Here is a 17,665-nt window from a genome sequence, read left to right on the forward strand (position 1 = left end):
CTGGCAAAAAAAGACTTTGTTTACTGCTGGTTTTAACTATGGAGCATCGTTTCGGAAGCAGCCAACAACTGTTGGCACCTAGCAAAATCTGCTCTGCAGCCCATGTCGAACAATGATGGTTCTGCAGCTTCTCCCACAGTCTTTAGGCTGTAGAACTGTTCTCAGTTACAGGCAGTCCCCCCCACCTTAAACTGGAGATAGGGATGAACAGATGGTGTAAAATCCATTCCATTCGTGTTTTGCAGATTGTCGGGTGCCTTTTATTCCGTCATCTGCCCATTGACGGAATAGGAGGGGTTTTTTTTAGTTTCCAAATTTGCACGGCTGCGCATTTGCACGGCTGCGCATTTACATGAATGTGCACATGCAAAAATGCGCAAATTCCCCCCAAATGTGCATTTTCACACTTTAGCTTATAGGGGAAATTTGCATTTTTGGCTGGGTTTTTTATTGCATATTTTCCTACAGATGAAATTTGTGCAAAAATCAGGGAAGTTGGAAAATGGTCTGCAAGTCTGCAGAAACTGCCCAACAGGGGAAAAACCAGTAAGCTGCAGAATCTGTGGGTCAGATTCATTAAAATCCAAACTCATTTGGTTCCATTGCAGATTTCTCCAACATCCCTAACTGGAGATGTTTCTAAACTTCTCCTCATTTGAGCTTCTCCTGAGATCTTTGGAGTTCCAGATGAACTGGTCCATTAGGCAACTGGAGCATTAGGAATTTTCCATTGCTTTGTTCTTTATTTCTGAATGGTGCTCAGAGCATTGTGCATGCATAGCACATGGCAACTTTTGGTTCCTTTATCTCTGTCCTCCCACCTCAGCATTAGGAACGTCCAGGAGCTTTTGGGATCTGTGGATAACTGTCCCGTGTGCTGAGCAGGTGAACTGCAGGTAGAAGCTTCTTGGTGAAGCACAACTATGTCCATCCAGGTGAACATTGGATCCTCCTGGACAAGAAGTGATGTAAGAAGGCTTCCTGTTCCAGTTGAGCCTTGCTTGAGTAACATGGTCTTCCTGAGCTCTGGTGTGTTCCCAGATTCTTGGTTGTTCTTCAGTCCTGACTTCTGACTTACTCCCCAGTCCTGCATCTTGATTTCACCCGTGATCTTCACTTACTCTTTAGTCCTTACTACCAGTGTGTCCCATAACTCCTGGTTCCCAGCTCCTTACTCACTCCAGCCTGCTTATCCATGGCTTAGCACTGGCGGAAATATAAGAGTTATTCAGCAGGAATAAATGGGATTGAAATGTAAATGTTGCAGTGTGGAGTGTTCCTGTTTTGGATGCCAGCTATGCATCTTCTGGAATACTGCATTTCATTTCCTCTCCCCTCTGGTTTTCCATTCCCCCACCCCCCAAACACTCAATCAGTATTCCATGCCCACTGAACATGCTCAGTCCTAATTGAGCTGTTTGGGGGTATCCCACTCTCCCCTTTGAGGGTTCCCCCCTTAAAGATGTTTTATATTTCTGCAAACCTTGGGGTTGCCCCAAGCCTGCTGAAACCTCCCTCTTGGGCATGAGTGACGTTATTTGGGCAACATAAGCATCAACACTCATGCCTGAATATTGGAGATAGAGAGAATGATGGAACACCAGGCAGAACAAAACCACAGGCAATTAAGGAGTGGAACAAAGGAAATCTGCTTATTCCAACCTGGAATGGGTATTCAGTACCACTAATGAACCATATGCATTAATGCTGACCTTCTCAAACAGCAGAGTTCCATTAACAGTAAACAGCACCAACAAATTAAATCTCAGTAGGTGTGGACACACCAAAGTGAAAAGGAATAGTTTCAAGTCAGTGTCATTTATTTGCTTGGGACCACTGGCCATTGCAAATTGGAACACCTTTCTTCCCCTTGCAGCGTGATTGTACATCAGAGAAGTACTTAACTGCTGAAGTGGCTGCAAATATGCAGTGAAACAGAAGGCTGGGGGAAAATCTGCTTCAATTGACCCCAGTGACAACTCTTCCCCCATCTACCCAAGAATTACTATTGCGGGTCCAAATACTGATGCTGTTGGGATCATTAACTTGCACAACCTCTAACAGTATCAGCCACCAATAATGACCTTCTTTTGTTCATCCAGTGTAAATATGTCAGTTCCTGTTACACAAGAGGATAGATGGATGCAAACCTGACATCAAAAAGGCAACATTCAGAAACCACAGAGGAAGTGTTTATTTTTCCTGGACACTCTGTCACTGAACTGGATTCATCATGCTTCCAACAAAAAAGAAAGGCTTCAAAGTGAAGTTGCTGGGTGAGAATTCACAAGCAAACTCAATACTACGGAATTCAGACTCAGTCAAGATTATGAGTCGCGTTCCTGCTACAGAAAGCAACTGCTTCTAACACACACACACACACACACACACACACACACCAAGACAACCTATCTTCCTTGCTAGGCTAATATATCATCACCTGCTGCCTTTGGAAGTGGATCATTCCAATTTCATCTGATTGTGGATCTGATATACACTGTGGATATACAATTGTGGACCTGATATATTATTGTGTGCTCTCCACAGAAATGAGACTAGCTTACCATCCACCCACCCCTCCCCTGCATTATATATTATAAATATTTTTTATATTTATATCGTAAATATTATATAGACTTGCCAGCTTCAGAAATATATGTATCGGACACCATAAAGTCACAATAAATGAGACTGTCTTCTGCAGAAATCTTTGCTGCAAAAACAGCCAGTCCCTTAGAAGTGGTCACATTCAATCCCTACTTCCTTTGACATTTCTTACAAGCTTAAAGTGAAAAAAAGATTGGTGTGTGTGTGTGGGGGGGGAGGAGTTCCTTCGAGATTTGTGGAAAGTCATCTATAACCCATGACACTGCAGCATGAAGCAGTGTCCAGAAAGCTTACTGGACACTCATAACTTCAAGTAAACTTCTCTGGATAGGACAGTGCTAAAAACATCTTGAGGCAGATTTATCGTCTTGTGTTAGAGCAGTCTTCTTTCTCTTCGAACACTAGCTGTAAATAGAGCTGTGTCAAACATCGCCTGTTTCTATTTTAGGATATAAGTAGCCATTTCAGAGAAGAGGCAAAAATGGGCCTTGAAAAAAAACATAAGTTATGTGAATATTTGTTCCAAATATTCACCGGTTCATCTTTCTGCTGCAGTATGCCCAACCTCGTCCCCATATAATTCCTGAGTCTTGTTCCTGGGAATAGCCACATAGGTGATCCCAGCCAATGAAGAATCATAATAGGGCATCAAGTTTCCACTTATGATATGGACCCCCTGAGCAAACCTTAAGGATCTCTTGCTCCTTAAGAGTCCCACCTTCCTTCTTTTAAACTTCCCCTTCCCAATAACATGGGGTTTAGGCTGTAAACATGGGGTGACTGACACTTTAGGCACAAGGTTCAACCACAACAGTTTACTAGTAGATTTAAAGCAAACAATTCATAACTAGAGGTATTTATGCAACAGGGCTGAGTGATATAAAAGGCATTTAAAGAAAATAAAATTTGCAAAATGCAAGTTCCTTTACCCTAGCTGTCCTTAGACTTTTCTAGGATGCTCCTTCCTGCTCTCACTTCAGGCTCTGGCTGTTTCTGCTCTTACTGGCTCTCTCCCTCTCTTTATATACCCTCCTCCCTCAAAACTGAAAGTACTCCTTCAAACATGAAGAAATGAAACTTAACTGGGGAAATGAAATTGACACTTAACCAGAGAAATGAAACTACTCCTCTCGGGGTTACCCCCTTCACAACAGAAAACTCCAGGACTCTAAGCCTGACCTTTTTTCCCCCTTTGCCTCAGTAGGCCTCAAACCTTCACATCAGGAATGTGATGATATTGCAATGTTGCACAGCCAATCAGATTCGGCTTCATGATGACATCACTGCAGGAAAACAAAGCTGATGGAGAAGAAATACAATGCTTTCTTGGATCGGTTTTGCCTTTGCTTTGATTGGGTGAATGGTTTTGGAGCAACCCCTAAGAAACTGCTGAAAGGGATAGGACACATTTTGAAGCTGCCCACAACAAATTGCTGAAAGGGGTAGGACACTTTGACTGAGCCCTAGTTCTAAACGCTGCATCTCATTTTCATACATCTATCCACCATTAAACCAAGGCCAAAATAACAAGAGCAACAATCCTCATAAAATTTTCTTTAGTTCTGATCCGAGTACGCTTTTGAACTTACGCCCCGCAGCATAAACTTCACAGTAGCTGAACCTCCATTCTCATTTGCAGCGGAGGAACGTCATATACTGAAGGAACCTTGGGAGCAGATTTCAGCCAGTGATTGTCAAATCAAATTCAGCCTGCTTATTCCAGAGGGGGTGTTACATCACATGACCATGGAGGACGGAACTGAGTGCCTGTCCTCAAGAGGAGGACAGCACGGGAATGCAGGAGCAGGAAGCAGGATTTGCAATAACAAAACTGACATGCTGGAACAAAGTGACAGCCCTCTTGTGAAAAAGCATCAGCAATGATCGGTGTTATTCTGCGATAGCAGCGCAAGGATGCGAGCGCAGAATGTGGGCTTGATTTTTTAAAGTATATTTTACCCTTTCAGCTAGCAAAGAGAAGCCTGAAAGTATATGAGCAATGCCTGTTGACATTTCAGCAGCCCTAGAAGTTGCAGCTGGGAAACTGACATGGCCATGGATTGACCAGATGTATGCTTCAGAGCCCTGCCTCTCCCATAATGACAGAAGCTGGCTAATTTATGCAAATGAAGCCCTTTAATACAGACGTACTTAATTAGCATAATATATACTAAGAAATCCATCTTTTCTTGGAGCAGAACTTGATTTTTCTTTTGTTTGTTCTGTTGAGGCACAGCGTAAACACAAGCCTGGGAATTTTTTGACATCTCTTCACAACGAATACCACACTGCTGTAAAACCTGGGTTTGTTTGTTTCTGCAGCCATCTGGGTGAGGAAGGAGATCTTCTTTGAGTGTTGTTTCATGAAAAAAGGAATGAGATAATCCATTTAAAGGACCTCACAGCAATGAGAGAGCAACTCCACAGCATCATCAACAGATATGATTTCTACAGGGACTACAACTGAACAAGTCAAAATGTGTGTGTGTCGGGGGTGGTGGTGGTAGCAATTTCTCCTACCTCAAGAGCATACCAATAGCCCTAGTGGATCTGACCTATCTAAGGCAGCCTCCCCCAATCTGGTGTTCTCCACATGTCTCAGACTACAACTCCCATCATCCCCAGACAGCTGGCTTGGGGTGACAGCTGTTGCAATCTAGCACATCTGGAGAGCACCACACTGAGAAAGATTGATCTAAAAGGATGAACATATGAAGGCACCTTATAGGAAGTCAGAAGACTGGTCCATCTAACCCAATACTGTTTACTTTCACAAGAGCAGCTTAGCAAGACCTAAAGCCAAGGTCTTTCCCAGCCCTGCAACTGGAGATCTTTTGACTGCAGGTCCCATGGACTGAGCCTCAGACCTTCTGCATGTACTCCATCTCTAAACTATGACTTCTCCTATTATGCAGCTGACTTATACTGAATCAGCTCATTGATCCACTTTGCCCAGTGCTGTCTGCTCCAACGAGCAGTAGCTCTCCAATATTTTACCTGGGGATCCTTCCATGCCTTGCCACCTCAGATCCTTTACCTGGAGATGCCAGGGATCAAACCTGGGGCTTCCTGCAAAGCCCATCTGCTGAGCCACTGAGCTAGGAGCACAATTCCCTGGCACCTAGGAATAGGGGAGAGGCCTTCTGGCCACCACTGAACTGGGCAGAGTGGGGTGGGGCAGCTTCTCAATGAAGAACCTTCTGATTTTGGACTAGTTCTACCCACCCAGGCTGGCCACTGGGTCCTCCTGGACAGGAAGTGATGTAAGAGGGCTTCCTTGCTTGAGCTACAAGGTCTTCCTGAGCTCTGCCATGTTCCTGCATCCTTGCTTGTAGTTTGGTCTGGACTCCTGACTTGTTCCTCAATTCTGCCTCCAGCTTTGACCACCAGTTCTGACTTGTTCTGACTTCTCCTCTGACTCTTTTTTTCTCAGCTTGTGGCTCACTTCAGCATGCTGCCCATGGCCTAGCCCTGACTGGGCCTTAGCCAGAGATGTTGGAGGAATCCATCTGGCAGATGGAGCTCACTGAGCTTTTATGAGTTTGCCCCCCCCCCCGGACCTCGGCTTGCTTCCCTGCTAGCTGGCCCAAGTCAATCTGCATTGCATTGGGCCAGCTTGCAGATTTTCCATTTTTTCCCATAAGTACAAAGTTGCACAACCTGTGGTTATGGTTTGCATAATTTGAACAAATTATGCAAATTATGGCCAGATGTTGCAGAAATTAAGCAAATTATGGCCACAATTTGCACAAATTATGCAAACCGTAACCTCAAGTTGTGAAACTTTCTATTTATGAAAAAAAAAAAAAAAAGCCCCCAGTATCCCAATCTTGCTGCCTGATATTCTAGCTTTACCGTCCCTTCCTTCCCTTGGTAGATGTCAGATACCTTAAAAATTCCCATACAAAAAACTGCAATTCAACTCAGCTTTGAAGCCTTCAAAAGGAAACCATTGGAGTTGGCTACAGAAAAATCACACTCAGAAAAAGGGCAAGCTTCTCTCAGGACCATTAAGACAAACCATGCAAATCCTTTTTTATTCAACCAACCACAGAGTCCCCTAATGGCATGAATTCAGGCACATCCATGGGATACAATTATCGGGAACGTTTTGGCAGCAGGGATGAAAATGTCCAACATATCCGTTCTTTCATTCTTGCTGATTCCACAGAAAGCAGATCAAGGGACATAGGGATCACAATAATAAGAAAAATAAAAATAGAACCCTAACCAGATGAGATTATATAGCAAGAATATTGAGCAGGAACATATGCTCAGCAATATTGCTATAAGGGTCCCCAAGTATTTTATATAAATGCTAATTAATGACACAAAACTCCACACAAGGAGAGAAAGCAAATGTAATTACCATTATGTTCGTGTCAGGTAAACTGAAGTACAGAGATGTTAAATATATTACTCCAGACTATTCTGAGAATCGGTACTTGCATCCTTCCAGTGCACCTGGCATTGCAACATTTTTCCTTCCATCTTGCTGGCACAAAAAGAAACATTCTACATCTGCACAGCGACTTGTCCAACATTCACCAAAGTGGTCAAGTGTTGCTTATTTACCAAAGTGGTAAGTGTTTGTTATTTTTATTAAAGGCATCTCTCCTCAGATAAGGAAAATGGCTTTCCAGGGCTGGAATAAATACTTCCATCTTGTTTGCAGTTTTAAGAAGATGCAGAGATTATTGTTTTATGAGATCGGGAACTATTTGCTTCTTGAGAAAAGAGCTGATCACAGAATATGATACAGCTTTATGAAGTCATGCATGCTGTGAAGAAGGTGGACAGAGAGAATATTCCCCCACTTTTAATAATCCTGGAACTTGGGGTGACCCAATGAAACTGATGAGCAGTAGATTCATCAGTTTAGGCAAAGTGGAGGTATCTTTTAAGCACCTCCTAAACACTCTCCTTTTCACTCAGACTTTCCCTGGACTGTTAAGTACTAATCATGCCATCTCATTTTGCTGCTACTTAAATTGTTTTTACAGTAGTTGTTTTAATCCTGTGCTTTTAATGCTGTGTTTTTAATATTGTGCATCAGTGTATTTTAATATTGTGAACAGCTGAGGGATTTTACTATATTCAGTGGTATGCAAGTACCACAAACAAACAAACAAACAAATAAATAAATAAATAAATAAAATTCAGGACAGAATAAAGGCAGGACTTCTCCATACAAGGAAGAATTGTTCTACAGAAATCATTGCCACCAGATGTAGTGATGGCCACTGGGTCTGATGGCATTAAAAGGGGATTAGACAAATTCATAGAGGAGCACTAACCAGCTACAAATCTTGATAACCAAGATAAATGGAACCTCCAAATTTACAGGTGTAAACTTTACATGTTAAAGTACAAATAACAACGTATATATCTCCGAATGCCAGTAGCTGGGGGGAAGACACCAGGGGAGGGCTGTAGCCATAATGCCTCACTTGTGGGTGTCCAGTGGAGGATGGTGGTTCCAACATCAGTGGGGCGGTGAATCCATTCTGGGTTTCAGTCAAAACCAGTCAAAACTCTGGTTCTTGGATAGCTTCTGCACTTTGGATAGCTCCTTTAGCTCTGGTTTTGGATAGCTTCCACACCTTGGATAGCTCCTTTAGCTCTGGTTCTTGGATAGCTTCCCCACCTTGGATAGCTCCTTTAGCTCTGGTTCTTGGACACCTTTTGCACCTTGGATAGCTCCTTTAGCTTTGGTTCTTGGATAGCTTCCCCACCTTGGATAGCTCCTTTAGCTCTGGTTCTTGGACACCTTCCGTGCCTTCGATAGCTCCTTTAGCTTTGGTTCTTGGATAGCTTCCCCACCTTGGATAGCAGTCACTGACTCCCCCTGCCTGATATGGATTGGGACCACAGAGGGGGCAAAGCTCCCTATCTGCCATGGTAGGCTTCCAATCTGGATCAGAGGCCATGCACTTACTTCTGAGTAGGGGAAAAAAAGCCACAGAGGCTAGCTACATCTTCAAAGTAACATGTAGTTTGGTCTGTCTAGGTAGGCTGGAAAGCTGAACATCTGGGAGGCTAACAACTAATCCCAGTGTGGTGTTGTTCCTAGCAGGGGCTATAAATATGAATATCCAGATTGCTTACTTCCTTTCTTCTCCCTCCCCAATGACTTATTTTGTGTGTCTTCTTGTAAACAGATCTTTCTTTCTTTCTTTCTTTCTTTTTTCTTTTCTTTTTTTTTTGAAGGCAAATAACTTGCAGGATGACTTTACTTGCCTGTGAATGTCCTTCTTTCAGTTACACAGCAAGGCTACAATATGGACCAGAGCTGTTTTGTGTGTGTTGGTTAATTAGTAATTTTTTTTTCTGTAATGTGCATTAGCCAGATGCTACTTTGGGGAATTCAACAGATAATATGGGGCTCATCAGACCATTTTGTAAAACAGCATTACGTTCACTGGTTTTGTGTGTGCGCGCGCGCGCGCGCATGCGTGTGCACGCTGTGGGAGATGTGGCAAAACAAATCTGACTTGGTGCAGACTCCTGTATAGGTGTAAGGCTCCTATAACTTGCAAATCAATCTAAATAAACAACGTTCCAGCCTATCCCAGGAGCTCAGGTCAGCTAATAGCAATTTAGCCACGCTCTCTCTCTCTCTCTCTCTCCCTCTCTGAAAAGAATCTTTTGGCTTCATCCTGTTGTTAAGAATCAGTTGCAGAAATTATAGGTTGAAAGGAGATTGACAAAAGGACATGGGAAGGAGAGAGAGGGCTCTTGTCTTCTGCCTTTATCGGTGATACTGAGCACTCTGGTTTAGAACGTGATCCTTTCAAGAATGAGGAGAGGGTTAAGGAAAAGGATTAAAAACATGGGCAAAAATTTAGGTATAATTTCCAAGTTAAAGGCATAGGTGTTAATGTTCCGTTGGTATAACCAAAAGTAATTCTCTCTGCTTTCTAGTGATCTAAGGATTGGATGGCTTTCTATTATGAGACGCTAGAAGAGAAAGGGAGAGAGTTTCTGGGAATAGGATGAACAATAACACTATAGTTATAAATTGGAGCACAATACATACACATCATTCTCTCTTTTAAAAATCTCTTGCACTTATACCTTCCCTGAGAATTCTCTCCTTTTGTATTCTTGAGCACCAAGTTCCTGTTCTTGAAACCCAACAACTACATTTTATTGATGACGGCAAAAGCTAAAACATCTAAATCAAACCATTTTACAGTGATCTCTCTTCTCTGTATCAGTGACTCTTTTCACCTATGCATGAGCCAGTGTCCACCGATGTTTCAAGCATACACTTGACAATGGAAAATGCGAACTCCAGTTAGTGTCTGCATTATCACTGGGAAGCCAGGATTGGCTGTGGAACCCTTTTCAGTGGCAAACCTGTGGAAAGGCCTTACTTTCCCCAGTTTAGTGACACCTGAAAGGCTGCTTCCTTGGCATGTCTTCCTTACCTATCAGAATCAGCCCATGACTGCAGGGTGACAGAAAGACTAACAAATCGCATTGCAAGCTGTCAGGGTTCCCCTTATGACCTGGATCCCCTAAGTAACTCCTTAAGGATCTTTTGCCTCCTTAAGAGTCCCAACTTCCTTCTTTTCCCTTTCTAGTAACGTGGGGTTTAGGCTGTACGCATGGGGTGATTGATGCTCCAGCCACGTGGGGTTTTTAACCACAACAGTTTACTGGTAAATTAAAGCAAGCAAATCACAACTAAAGGTATTTATACAATGCAGCTAAGTGATACAAAAGGCATTAAGAGAAAATAAAAGTTGCAAAATGCAAGTTCCTTCACCCTAGCTGTAGGTAGACTTCTCCAGGCTGCTTCTTCTGGTCTCCCTGACTCTGTGCTTATTGGCTCTCTCACTCTCTTTATATACCCTCCTCCCACAAAACCAAAAGTACTGTTTCAACCCTGAAGAAATGAAACTTAACTGGGGAAATGAAACTAAGTCTTAACCATGGAAATGAAACCACTCTTCTCAGGGATACCCCCTCCCAACAAAAAAACTCCAGGCCTCTAGGCCTGACCTTTTCCCCCCCTTTTCCGCTGCCCCTGTCAGCCTCAAACCTTCACACAAAGGGCCTGATCCACTAGGAATGTATCCTGCACAAACTGCGCCCAAGCTTAGCTGAGCCTTCAATAACCCTTTGTACATTTCAGTGAGGGCTTATGCCTAAGGTTTTCCAGGCAGCCTATGGCGCATTCAGGAATGTTTTGTAACTTGCCTCTTTCTGGATTTGGGGCAATATGGAACGAACTCTCCCCAATTTAACCATTCAAGGGCAGTGATGGGCAGAAGGTTGGTCTACTGGTAAATATTTGGGTGGTTTGCAGTAAATCAGGAAGTATCTCTGACTCCCAAATATCTAACAAGAACAGCTGCAAAATTATTTTCCCCTCCCTCCCCTTCCCACTGCTGAAATGAAGAAAGCTTAAAGTAACCATTTATGGGTTTTTGCATGGAAAGACTGTGGCCTCTGATCAATTCCTGGGCTCAGAATTCTTTAATTCTGCGGGGCTGATCACATAACACACTAACCCACACTCAGTGGTTGAGCGTGGGCTGTTTTGAACTGTGGGTTGTTTATTGAACCATAGGTTAGTGTGTTGTCTGAATGCAGCCAGGGTGGCTGGTTAACCATGCAGTGTGATTTAGTTTCTCGAACAAGCCATGCTGAGAACCCATGGTTTGTTGATGGGTTGTTCAGGGTGGTTAACAAGCCTCCCTGGCTTTCAGATAACCCCCCCTGTGGGAAACACGCTGCACTCAGACAACATGCTAACCTGCAGTCCAAAAAAAACCAAACCATGGTTCAAAACAACCCACACTCAACCACGGAGTGTGGGTTAGCATGTTGTGTGAACAGGCCCCAAGTGTATGCCTTTTGCATTGGGCTCTGGTTGGTGGATTTTGAAGTACTAGTACAAAACAAAGTAGATCCCATAAGGCTGAAGTCTAATGTTCCACTGCATTTTTGCTTAAAGCTCATCCAGTAAAGGAAACACTTCTTTTAACTGAATCTTTGCAAACATCTTTGAATGGTTAACTGCTTCTTATGCTATACAATTAGATGAATGTCTTATTTCTTATTTTAGGGATTTTTTAAAGGCTCCTGATGGATCACATTTTGAAAGAAGTGCATCGGCTTTTGGAGGAAATTACAAGGGTCCCATCTTCACCCTGCTTATTTAACTTATATGCAGAGTACATCATGAGAAACGCCGGGTTGGATGAATCACAGGTTGGAATTAAGATTGCCGGGAGAATTATCAACAACCTCCGATATGCAGACGATACCACCCTAATGGCAGAAAGCGAAGAGGATCTCAAGAGCCTCTTGTTGAGGGTGAAAGAGGAGAGTGCAAAAGCTGGTTTGAAACTCAACATTAAAAAAACTAAGATCATGGCATCTGGCCCCATTGCTTCCTGGCATATAGGAGGGGAAGAAATGGAAGCAGTGACAGATTTTACTTTCTTGAGCTCCAAGATCACCGCAGATGGTGACTGTAGCCATGAAATTAAAAGACGCTTGCTCCTTGGGAGGAAAGCTATGGCAAACCTAGACAGCATAGTAAGAAGCAGAGACATCACCTTGCTGACAAAGGTTCGTATAATCAAAGCTATGGTTTTCCCAGTAGAAATGTATGGCTGTGAGAGCTGGACTATAAGGAAGGCTGAGCGCCGAAGAATCGATGCTTTCGAACTGTGGTGCTGGAGAAGACTCTTACGAGTCCCCTGGACTGCAAGGGGGTCAAATCAGTCAATCCTAAAGGAAATCAACCTTGAGTGCTCATTGGAAGGACAGATCCTGAAGCTGAAGCTCAAATATTTTGGCCACCTAATGCGAAGAGAAAAGTAACTGGAAAAGACCCTGATGCTGGGAAAGACTGAAGGCAAAAGGAGAAGGGGACGACAGAGGATGTGATGGCTAGATAGCATCACTGATGCAATCAATATAACTTGAGCACAATCCGGGAGAGAGCGCAGGACAGGAAGGCCTGGCGTGCTATGGTCCATGGGGTCACGAAAAGTCGGACACGACTGAACGACTGAACAACAACAACATCTTAAACTCCCTGATATTGACATCGGTAGCTTAAACCCTGCTTTCCCAACCAGCTGTTGAGTACTCTTAATAGGCTCAGCACAGCCTTTTGCACACTTGCATCACCAGATGCTATAAAACCACAACTCCACCATGCCCTCCCCCAGAATAATACTCTCCATCCCCCAGAATACTACATTCCATCCCCCAGATTTTCTGCCCCCTGCCCCCCAACAAGCACTCAGTGTTCCCTGAATACTGAGCATCCTGCATTGGGCTGCATTTGGGGTACATATTTTGTGTGTGTGTACTTCTGCAAATGTTGAGGTTTCTTCCCTCTTGTGCATGGGTGGGGCCATTTGGGCTACGTAAGTCATGGCATGTACCTCTGAAGTTCAGAAAAACAAGAAATAGTTATGTTGGTGCAGTGCAGTACTCATTATAGAAAGCATTAATGAAATAATTTGTTTGTTGCCTATGATTATGAATGCACACTATTAGTAACCAGGCAATTTCCTAGGCTGTGTGTGTGGGGTGGGGTGGGGGATCATAGTGGAAAATCTTGGGGTGGGACAAAAAAATGGGAAGGAGATGAATCACCTCAAACACTTTCCTGCTCACAGGCACAAATTATCCACATTCCATCCCAGTTGGTATCCTACCCTGTTCAATCAGAAAATGGGGATACAGCTACTGTTATTAATGGTCAACCACTAAATTACTGTTATGCATTCTCGTGTGTGTGTGTGTGTGTGTGTGTGTGTAAGAGGAGCACACTACCCTACAAGATTTGGAAGGTTCAACTGGTGCAAAATGTGGCAGCTTGCCCCCTAGTGGAAGGGGAGGGCAGCTGAAGCATACTACACCAGCATTTCAGCGGCATCTCAAGTCGCACCTAGAAGAGGGAGCCGGTACAAACATTTGCCTACTTGTCACTGAGCTGTGTAACCTGTGTCTGGGCTGTACCAGACCGTGTTTCTCTATGGGTGGTGGTGGTGGGGCTCATGTGATGCCATGCTCCTTCCCACAAATGTATATGTAGAACCCTGCACATAGAAAACTAGCATGTCAAGCATAAGACTAGGCTAGAATCTCTCTCCTTGACATGCTGGTTTTCTATGTGCTTTCATCTGTATTCTTTTGTATGCAGGAGCATTACAGTATGTATGAGAGAGCATGAGCTTTGAATGCTTGAGCACACAGTATATGAATGTGGGGCTCATGTGATGCCATGCTCCTTCCCACAAATGTACATGTAGAACCCTGCACATAGAAAACTAGCATGTCAGGCATAAGGCTAGGCTAGAATCTCTCTCCTTGACATGCTGGTTTTCTATGTGCTTTCATCTGTATTCTTTTGTATGCAGGAGCATTACAGTATGTATGAGAGAGCATGAGCTTTGAATGCTTGAGCACACAGTATATGAATGTGGGGCTCATGTGATGCCATGCTCCTTCCCACAAATGTACATGTAGAACCCTGCACATAGAAAACTAGCATGTCAGGCATAAGGCTAGGCTAGAATCTCTCTCCTTGACATGCTGGTTTTCTATGTGCTTTCATCTGTATTCTTTTCTATGCAGGAGCATTACATTATGTATGAGAGAGCATGAGCTTTGAATGCTTGAGCATGCAGTATATGAATGTTTGATATTGTTATTCTTAGAATCAAGCTCATTCTTTATTGAGATGCTGGAGATCAGAGTAGACTATATAAATGCAATTCAATAACCATTACCCCTTTTAAATCTATAGCAGCCTTCCCCGACCTGGTGTCCTCCATATGTTTGGACTACAACTCCAAGCATCCTTGACCATTGGCCATGCTGGCTGGGGATCCTGGGAATTGTAGTAAAAAAATATCTGCAGGATACCAGGGTCGGGATCGTGGCTTTATTGGGTGTTGATGTCATGCTTAATTTGCTACAAAAACCTTTAAACAGATGGTTGAACTAGACAGGACATTATTGATGTGTGTGTGGGGGGTGTCCTTTGAAATGCAAATAGCAGCTTCAGAGAGGGAGTTTTGGACATGATTGTGGCAGCAAGAGAAAGAGTTAAACTCCCCCTCCTTATCCCCTACTTAGAGGCTTTTCACTACATTTACAAAAATAAGAAAAAATGTACATTTACTTGTTTGTTTATTACATTTCTATAATGCCCAACAGCCAAAGCTTATTAGTTTATTACATTTCTATAATGCCCAACAGCCAAAGCTCTCTGGGAGGTTCCCAAAAATTAAAGCCACAATTAGGCATCCACACAATTAACATCATGTCTAGCTTGGCTCTTAGTGATTTTTCTCTGTTTACTTCCCAAGCTCTGCATTGGACCAAGAACACTCTTTTGCAATGACACTTCAGTGCCATATTTGGGGAGGAAGGGAATATGCAGAAGTGTTCTGAGCAGCGGCTGTAAGAACCCCCCCCTTCTCCTCTGGACACTTTCCAAAGGGTTGAACCTGAGCATCCTTTGCAGGCACTGTAACCCCACCCCACCCCCCATTTTGGGGGTTTACCACATAATTGCAGATGGCAGTTGATGGGACAGATTCTGTAAAAAAATTACCTTGGAGTTGTGTGTGTTTCATAAAGCTGGGGAGTGAAACTGACCATGTTCTATCTAATTGGAGATGGAAGTCAGGGTTTGCATAACAGGGGTTATTTTTAGCTGTGCCACTGATCTTCCTTTGAACTGAACTGTATATCCCTTCTTTAGTGTTATGTGTTACTCACCTTTGAATTGAACCTTTGAATTGGGGAGCCTTAAAAAAAAAGGTATTTATATCCCACCCTCCAAGACACCCAGGCTGGCATAAATGGGATTTTACCCATTTTATCAACTTCCCTTTCGATCCCAAGTTTGGGATCATTAAGCTGAAGGTGCTTCCAGTTGAGTCTTTTATTGTGTGACCAACCGGCCTCACTCATGGAATTTTTACAGGGGATCCAGATTATTATTATTATTATTATTATTATTATTAATTACATTTCTATACCACCCAATAGCCAAAGCTCTCTGGGCTATGTACAAAGATTAAAAACACAGTATACAGTGTTTAAAAGCCATTTACATAAAAACACATGAACAAACAATATACACAAGAGAACATATATCTAAAACAGCTTCAAGCAAGCCATCTCACGCAATCAACCATAACCATAAGACAATGTCCAGACGACGTTGCCTTCCGTTTGTAACCCTCCGGAATTTTCCCACTGGTTCTGCCATCTTTTTTCCAGTGGAGGCTGGTGTCTCCGATGTCAGTGGGGTGGTGAATCCGCTCCTGGTTTTGGTCGGAACCAGCCAGAACTCCAAAAGAGCTACCCAAGGCGCGGAACTGAAACTGAAACCCAGAGCGGATTCTGACCGCCCCACGGACATCGGGGCCACCATCCTCCACGACCGCTCCTGATCGAAGCCCTCTGATTCGACGACGACCCCACTGATTCTGCCTCCTTGATCCAGCCTGACAAGCCGTGCCCCGCCCCACAAAACACCCGCCACAACTGCTAGAAGTAGGTTGGATCGCTGTGGCCGGAGAGAGCCCCCCCCCTTTGCCAGCCAGGGCTCGCGTTTTGCCTCACCTTGACGGCTTCTGCGTGGGTCACCTTGTCCAAGGGCTCGCCATTGGCTGTCAGGATCTGGTCGCCGACCCGAAGGCCTTCCTTCTCGGCCAGGGAGCCCGGTTCCACCAGGGAGACGTAGATGCCCACGCCGTGCTCGGACCCGCCTCGGATGCTGAAGCCCAAACCCTCGTGGGCTTTATTCCTCCGCAGGGTCACTTGCCGGACCTCCCCGCGCAGTTCCGCCGAGCCCGGGGGAGCTGTCCCGTCGCGGGCGGAGCTGAAGTCCCGCGGGGTCCTCCCCGCGGCCGGCGGCGGGGGAGGCCAGAGCCGGGCAGCCGGGGCGGGCGGCGGGGCGCGGGCGGACGCGGCGGCCGGCGCCGGCAGGGCGGTCCTCGGCGAGCCGGCGCCGTCGAGGCCGGCGGAGCCTCCCCCGCTGGCGGGCGAGAAGCGCGCCTTCAGGTAGAGCCCCTCGGAGGTGTACTGGTCGAAGAGGAGCTGGTCCGAACGGGGGATGACCAGGCGCAGCATGGGCAGCAGCTGCCGCTTCTCCGAGCCGTCCAGGAGGACGTTGAGCGTCTGCACCAGGTCGAAGACGTTCCTTCGGCAGTGGTAGACGTTCAGGCAGTGGATGAACTGCTCGCGCTCTGCTTCGCTCAGCAGCAGGTTGAGCGCCCCGTGGAGCTTCCGCACGTTGGCCGACAGCAGGCGCATCGCGGAGCCGGGCGGGGCGCCGGCGGGCTGTCCGCCGCCGCCGCGCGCCCCCGGAGCCGCCGCCGCCGCCGCCGCCGCCGCGTCGAAAGGGTGGGGCGGGGACGGGGGCGCCGCGGAGCTGGCGCGCGAGCCCACGGACAGGCGGCCCAGATCCGCGCTCATCGCCGCCTCCCGCAAGGGCCGGCCCCGGGCAGGCGCGGGAGCGGCGCGGGGGTCAGGGCATCGGGGCGCCCACGGGGCGCGCGGCCGCCGCTCAGACGGCGAGAGGCTCCGGTTTCAGCGGCGGGCGCCCCGCTCTCCTCGCCTCGGCTGGCGCGAGGGGCGAGCCGGAGGGCAGGGCAGCCATCGGGGAAGGGGAAGGGGGGCGAGGCGGCGAGGGAAGGGAAGAAAAGGCCCCCCCACTCCCCCCCACCGGTCGTCTCCTCCTCCTCCAAGGCGCCGAGGAAGAGCGAGCCGCCGCCACTTTCGCGCCCCGGAGGCGAGATGCGGGCTGCGGCCGCTCCGCCGGGACAGGGAGAAGGAGAAGGCGCCCCTCGCAGCCGCGGCCCCTCTCCCGACCAGCTCTGGGGCGGCGGGGCGGCTCCTCCCCCGGGGTCGGGCCCCCTCCCCGCCGGGGGGGCGCTGCTGCTGTTGCCGCAAGCGGAGCGGGGCGGACAGGGGCGTCCTCTGTGGACCCTCCCGGCCAAGTCGCCGCTTTCCCCGCCAGGAAGTCCTGGAATCTTCGGTCCGCGCCTTGGTCGGCAACTCT

The 17,665-nt window shown here is 46.1% G+C and overlaps 1 protein-coding gene across 1 annotated transcript in view; it reads right to left on the bottom strand.

Moving 5' to 3' along the window:
* Window positions 1–17,088, bottom strand: part of WHRN (whirlin) — a 132,463-nt gene extending 115,375 nt beyond the window's left edge. Inside the window, exon 1 of the mRNA XM_084821455.1 lies at window positions 16,225–17,088. Within this exon, the coding sequence (XP_084677581.1) occupies window positions 16,225–17,079 (855 nt within the window). The 5' untranslated portion in view covers window positions 17,080–17,088. The remainder of the gene's footprint in view (window positions 1–16,224) is intronic.
* Window positions 17,089–17,665: the final 577 nt, after the last annotated feature.

The sequence above is a fragment of the Heloderma suspectum genome, chromosome 14 (assembly GCF_057233095.1).
Source record: "Heloderma suspectum isolate Gila_16-S chromosome 14, 16-S_ref, whole genome shotgun sequence".
NCBI classification, from domain to species: Eukaryota; Metazoa; Chordata; class Lepidosauria; order Squamata; family Helodermatidae; genus Heloderma; species Heloderma suspectum.